The sequence below is a fragment of the Leptidea sinapis genome, chromosome 47, assembly GCF_905404315.1.
Source record: "Leptidea sinapis chromosome 47, ilLepSina1.1, whole genome shotgun sequence".
Taxonomy (NCBI): domain Eukaryota; kingdom Metazoa; phylum Arthropoda; class Insecta; order Lepidoptera; family Pieridae; genus Leptidea; species Leptidea sinapis.
In genome coordinates this window covers 3344840-3352118 of record NC_066311.1, presented here as the reverse complement: position 1 = coordinate 3352118, position 7279 = coordinate 3344840, and the positions used below count along the sequence as shown (strand labels likewise).

The window sequence follows — 7279 nt, the reverse complement described above, 5'->3', positions numbered from 1 at the left end:
TGTTTCATTCTATTTTTTACACCATCTACATGATCTATGGCTATGCTATATGTTGGAACGGTTCGTTCCGTAAATAATATACTCTTTGGTTTGGAACGAAATCTCTTGCTGAGTAACTTAGTATTTTTAGTTTTTACTCTTTGTCTGAACTCTGAACAGTAAAAAATTAAAAATATTCTGTGACTCTGAAGCCATCAAGATTCGAAAGGCGCGCGGTTGCACACATAATTTTTAAATGAAAGTTTTGAGAAAGCATAATTATTGTTCTGTATCTGTGGTGTGATAGTGACTTCAAATCTCAATGAAAACGTTGAAGTGTGCTTTTTGAAATTCAAAGTTCAAACATTGTTTAAATTCTCCTTGGTTCATAGTAGTGTTTAAATTCTCTTTGGTTCAAACTTTGAAAAAATTTTAAGTTCATGTTCATCGAAGTTTTTTGTTTAATTTCAACGCCTTTTGTAGAGGCTTGAATTTTATTTTGAATCGAATGTAAAATGAATTCAACAAAATATGACGATGTAAACAGAGATTATTTAGCCTTAGAATCATCAAAATCTTTGCGTGAGTCAATTTCAAAATTAGAAATTCTCTTACTCTTTTGTTTTTATGACATTTTCTTTACGTCTTATTTTTTTGCAGGTAAAATATTTACAAACAATAAAAATATTGCTGAATTACATAAAGAATTATTGGAAGTTAATTTGTCGATAACTACATACATTGAGCAAAGCAAGGAGCGTTTACACTATTTGAAATTGGAAAAAGCCAGTAAACCTCAATGTGTAGAAGAGGTGATACATACCTTCTCTAATAATTAATTGGAAATGTCTAGCCCAAAAACGCCTCCAAAACGTATTAGCCAATATAATACTAAATTTATATCCTTCAAAAACAATGCCCACCGAAAGAAAACACCAAACAATGCTCAAGGATTTATAACTTGGTACAAAAATTTGTTTGAAAATGAAATACAAAAAACTGGACTATACTTAGCTGATGATGTAAGATTGGAATGGTTTGGACGCACTGTGAGGACCAAAAAGAAAGTAATTGGCTTCTTACGAGAACACATGCAACATTCAAAACACTTTCTAACATCTGTAAAGGATGTTGATAGGATACATTTTCGACACATTACACCAAAGTGAGTATTGAAGCATCTTGAAAAATTAAGTTTTTTTGGTTCTAGTTCAGAAATTTCCTATGACAGCCAACTTGTAATTGATGTTTAAGTAGATATATATTTGGTAAATATTGTAATATTATCTCATGAGTTGTTTCCATTTTTTTTCTATTAACTTGGTATCCTGTAGCACGAATTATGAGGTAAAAAATATTGCAATTGATAGAGCTTTAATCCACGATTATAATGCAACCACTCTAATTACAAGGTAATGCACCATTCCAGAGAAAACATCATTATAACCTAACCTCAAATTATGAAATTTTTATGGGGTGGAAAGAAGGGGAACCACCTAGAACTGGTTTCTGACACTCGCAGGCCTCTGCCGTGGACCAATTCATTGTTTTAACTGTTCTAACATAACCTAACCTAACAAATATTTATAAATTATATTTGATAGATCTTTGGTCCATGATAATAGTGCTACTAATCTTATTACAAGGTAATGGACAGATAACAAGAAAAAAAAAAACGAAAAAAAATTACAACCTCTAGATGTGTAAAACACATGAATAATAATATATAAAAAAAAATATAAATATTCATGCCACTATGATAGAAACAGAAAGTATAATCATAATAGGAAAATATTAAAGGAAATATAAGAAAACTCACTATTGTTTTTTTACTGGCTTTACAACTCTGGGTTCTAGTTTTTTAGCTAAAAATTATAATCTATCCCAGACTGTTTTTTAAGTTTCATTTTACTGTTTTTCATTTCTGGCGCCATGACAGCTCTCACCTACAGTTTTATTTACGTGATTGACCCGTTTTAGGTTAGAATTTATTTCGTTATTTTGTTGAAAACCATGCATTACCTTGTAATAAGAGTCATTTGAATTATGTACTAAAGCTCTATCAACTACAATATTTTTATGGGATACTAAGTCCAACCCATAAAATGTCCTGTCCATTGCCATTTCAATCATATTTTTCTTTTGTAATATTTCTTCCACTTTGATTGCACCTTATTTTCCCTGTACTTTTCTCTCTTTCTGTATGTCACACTTTGTACAACAGCCCTTTGACATGTTCTTAGTTTTAAATAATGTTTTTAGTCAGACCATAGGTTTGGCAGCCATATGTTAATTATATATTCATGTCTTTTCCAGGCATTGGATTTTTTTTCTCAATTACAAGATTGTTCTGATCTAGCTAATATGACACATTCTTGTATGCTAAGTTTTGTAATGATCAGGCTTACTACAAAGGCACTCATAATTATTATCAATGTGTTGGTTACAAAGAAAAATAAATTTTATTATACATAATATTTAATATATATTACAAGAAAAAAAGAGTCTGCATGTAATTTCTACATGTGATTGAAGTAAAACTTAATAATACTTATATAAAAGATTTGAGTTACCTTCAAGTTGCATCTAAAGATGTTGAACTTCAAAAATAAGAAACAACAGTTATTATATCCTTCAGAACTCAAAAATTTTTGTTAATTATTTTAAATGAATTTTCAGAAAAGTTGGAACAGTTAACTCTGAATCACCTGAAATAAAATTCTCATGTCTTGGAAAGAGGCGCTTTTTACAATCAAGATGTACCAGCCCTGAATGGGCACCTGGCTGTAAACCAGATGAAGAGTACAATGGATCTGATAAGAAAAAGTCCAAATCATCTGTTGTTGAGACAATCAGCCCACAAATCACACCACAGGGGAATCTCTACAAAGAAGTAAATGGTAATGGTGACAGCATTGTAAAAAGACATAACACAATTATTACACCACCAAATAAGGAATGTGGGCAGGGTGACTGTCTACCATCAACTAGTAGCAGTGATTCAAACCGATCTCATGATGCATTGACTGCACAGTTGCCCAAACAAGCTGTGGAATGTAATGGATTTGTGGAATTCACAAGAGTGAGAAGTGGTGACAAGTGGTCAAATGTCGAAAATGTAAAATGGGAGCGAAAATGTAAACTGCAAATTAGTTATTCCGAGGATCCATTGAATCTGGGTGAATTCATAATTTGGGGAATCAGTTATAGCGGTGAAAGTAAGTGCAGGCGTAATTTACTGGCTGCTTTTGAAGAAGTGGAAAAAGAAAAAAATTCATAAAATCTGCCAGGAAGGCCAGACTGCAAGGAACAAATGCTGAGTTAATTGAATGAGACTTTTCACTAGAGTCTGTATTTGTTGTTGCATGCAGATTTTCATTATTGTTAAGATATGTTTTAACTTTAGTTCTTTAAAAAGGTTTAATTGTATTCAAAATACTATTGTTATGTTCATAGGCTAGTTGTTTAGTTGTTAGTATTTTCATAAAACCATGTTATAATAATAGAAGGTTTTACATTTATTGTGTAATAACTAGGTTTAGTGCATTCATAGAGCATAAAATACAATATATTATGATGAAATGATTTAAATTTTATGAGCTGACACAAAGTTTATCTTTAATCTTGGGTAAGACTTTTAACAAGAATTGTTTTAATTACAAAAAAAAATATTATACATTTGCTCTCATATTGAATAGTTGTTGAATAGTGGTCAAAATAATTCACTTCATATAGATATTACAGAGCTAAAGTAGAAAAGAGGAATGTATTGCTACATGCTTGCTCTTACAGATCTGATTAAAAGGCATTTATTTTCTCAAAATTGATTCCTTTAGAATTCTTGTTGATTGGTAGACAAGTAACATGCCATGAAAATGTTTACACATTCTTACTTGTAGTTGTATGCTGTTTACTGCCCATATAAAGTTTTTAAAACTTTTTATAATAACATATGATTTGTTTAATTGTAGCTTAAATAATTTTTAATAATTTCAAAACAATTTATGTATATTGTATGAACAATTCTTTAAATAAGACTTACATAACACTTGTTTAATTATTATTTTTCATGTAAATAATGGATTAAAAGTCTCTATTGTTTTACATAGGCTATAAAAATGACCATTATTTAATATTTTGATTACTTTTATACTTATATCATGGGAGCATAGTTATATTTTATAATAAATTTAAAAAGTGCATTGAAAAATAAACTAAAATTCCTTTTAAGTTTATCTTATATTGATATAGAATAAGCATTCCAGTGATCCGAGGAAAATAAATTTTGTCAGTAACAATAAGTATGAACTTTCTAGAAAATTGGAAGTTTTAAGTTTGATACATATGAGGTAAGTAAGTTTATTTGTAGTGTTTTTTAAGTTTTAAATTTAACAAGTTGTTGAAGTGCCAGTCTTCTCTGTTTGGTTATTAAACCATTTACAATTATTGAAATTGTTTTATTGTAGAAATACATGATTCTGATATTAATCTTGTAGTGTGATTACTTGAAACAACGATTGACTAATGAAAAATTTAATGCCACCATACCACAGGAGACATAATATGTATGGATACTAAGCCTTGTTGATGAAATACCTACACATGCGTACACTCCATTGAAGCAATAGGGTTGTCAGGTTGTTTTTTCTAACCGACTTTAAAAAAGGAGATAGTTTTGGAACGAAGTTCAAAGGGCGTTGCGGAGCGTAAAAAAGGAAAAAGCTAAGATTTTTATGTATAGTGTATGTATGATAGGTATAATGCAATATTATAGTCTACATGATGACTGTTATCTAATATTTTTAAACAACATTTTATTGAATGTTTTTCTTGGAAATATTGTTTTTGGATTTTTTTTAAATTTTCATTTAATTATTGACTTTATTAACTTTGAAATATTTGTTTTTAAACTTTGTCCGTTGAAGTTTCAATTCTACCACAGTCTTAAGAAACTCTTCTCTGCAGTCATCCCACGAACATGTCTAGACGGGGCAGTTATTGTTTTCATGAATGTCAATTAAGAACAATAATTAACATCTATTTCGAGATACAAGATGGTGGATATGACTTATAAAATAAAATCAATAAATGTATCATTTTCGAGCTTTTCGGGAGTGTCTATAACAACTATGACATCTATTTTGAGATCCAAGATGGCGGATGTGACTTTTACAATAACAAATTGGGTATCATTTTCGAGATTTTCGGGAGTGTTAATTACACCCATTTCAAGATCCAAGATGGTGGATGTGACATTTTCAATAAAATCAATATGGGTATCATTTTTGAGATTTTCGGGAGTGTCGGTCAACACACAATTTTATTTCAAAAGTTCAGCATTATCGGCTTCAACACCCTGGAGAATCATGAAAACAACACCCATGATAAAATGGTTGATAATTTCATGTAGCTTCAACTTGGATTTACATTTTGACAGAACTATCAGTTTGAGCACCCTCAAAAACCATGAAAACGACACCCATGGTGCAAGAAACGTCAATTTCATTCGGCCGCCATCTTGGATTCACAGTTTAACAGCACTATCTATTTCAGCACAAATAGCCGTATACCACGTAATACGCTGGCAAAAAGATCACGGAAACAAATAACAACGTGACACTCGACTCGTATTGACCGCGAAAAATGCTTAGGGGCCTCGTCGATGTGCATGTTTGTGTCGATGTGTCATTTCGAACGTTTGTAGGAAGTTTCCGCACTGGTACATGTGTCTACTGCAGTGACGTTCTATACATATGGACATATCATTCGCAGTCTGACAGTGGAACAGCAAAAGTGTGCTTAAAGACAATTTAAGCACACTTTTCTATTTAGTCGTGTGTCAACTGCGTGTCAATCAATAAGTCTAAGTGTGATATAAAAATTGCTTAAATAATACATTAACGACTCAAAAAAAAGATGGTGAGACTTATCATCGGTAAGGTTATTTTATCTATATAAGATTGATATGCAAAAAGCTTAAGTAATTTAATAAAACGAATATTTTTCATTTAATATTATGCTATTAATTATTGACAAGTCCCCAGACAAGACCCGCTTGTCAGAATGAGACAGATGAAAGGACACAGTAAAAAATGAAAACAATAGTCGCTCTTTTTCACCGACAATTTAAAAAAAGGCGGAGTTTCTCAATTCGTCGGTATGTTTTTTTTATGTTTGTTACTTTCGACTGGATGAACCGATTTTGATAATTGTTTTTTTATTTATAAGCTGGTGCTTCTATGTTCTATATTACTAGAATTAGATCTATTAATTAGATTGTATAAAAATACGCAATTATTTTTATACTTTTTAGTATATATTATATCTATTGGTTTGGAATAGTGTTTTTGAAGTCGGTTGTTTATTTGTTAAATATTTTTAAAGGCCTACCCCCTTATTCATAATGGTCCGCTAACTTTAAACTAAGGAGTGTATTTTCTCATTCTGACTTAGGTCAATAGAAGAAGACAGAGTGAGAATTAGCAATGCTTTAAGTTAGCAGACTATTATGAATAGGGGGGCTAGTAAACAATTATTCGCAATATTGTACTTTGTGTAATGTGAACGACTTACAAGAACGTGGACGCTTACATACCAGTGCTATTTACAAGTTATTACGGAAGTATCGATACCTAGTGATAATTGATACTTATTTACATCGCAAATATGTAAAAGCTAATATTTTTCAGCTTTCCCGTACACGAGATAATGAAAGAAAATTGGCGCCAGTTGGTAGCAAGAGAGAGATGTGAAGAAATTTACAAACTAAATAAGTATATAAATATATATATCACCACAGGAAAGAAAGGATTTAAGTTTTTTGGATTTAATTGCATTTAAAATTTGACAAAAGCTGTCATACAAACAAATGTTGATGTCCGCTTACGCTACATATACCAAAAAGATATCTAAGTCTAAAAGACAAATTTAATTTAATTCAAGGAACTCAACATTTAAATAACCAGTTTAACTAATTATTTTATGTAATTAAAAATATTATATTTGAGTATTAGTTTCTCTCATTAAACCTTAACTTATTAAATCCAAATCCCTTTAAAACGTAAAGAAGTAATAGATATAAACTCGTGCCAATAAATAAACATAAAAACTTTCTCCTTAATAATATGAGTGTTATTTTAGATTAATGCCATATTTCGGCTTTGATTTTGTATTGCATAGGTGCATTGTCTATATGTATAGAACGTCATTGGTCTACTGTTATCATACTGCTCATAGCACAAAATCTATGTATTCTTTTAAAACAAATACAATCTAGATTTAAGAACAATTGATTATTTGT

The 7279-nt window shown here is 30.5% G+C and overlaps 1 protein-coding gene across 1 annotated transcript; it reads left to right on the top strand.

Moving 5' to 3' along the window:
* The first annotated feature begins 380 nt into the window (after positions 1-380).
* Positions 381-4425, top strand: LOC126978179 (uncharacterized). The gene is made up of 3 exons (XM_050826947.1): positions 381-561; positions 640-1144; positions 2659-4425. Exons 2-3 carry the CDS (start codon positions 825-827, stop codon positions 3257-3259), a joined length of 921 nt encoding a protein of 306 aa, XP_050682904.1. The 5' UTR covers positions 381-561; positions 640-824; the 3' UTR covers positions 3260-4425.
* The last annotated feature ends 2854 nt before the right edge of the window (positions 4426-7279 follow it).

Excerpts from the sequence above, each read along its gene's own strand:
- LOC126978179 (XM_050826947.1), top strand. The coding sequence starts at position 825 with ATGTCTAGCCCAAAAACGCCTCCAAAACGTATTAGCCAATATAATACT. Across the intron at positions 1,145-2,658 it reads TTTCGACACATTACACCAAA|AAAAGTTGGAACAGTTAACT; the intron begins GTGAGTATTGAA and ends ATGAATTTTCAG.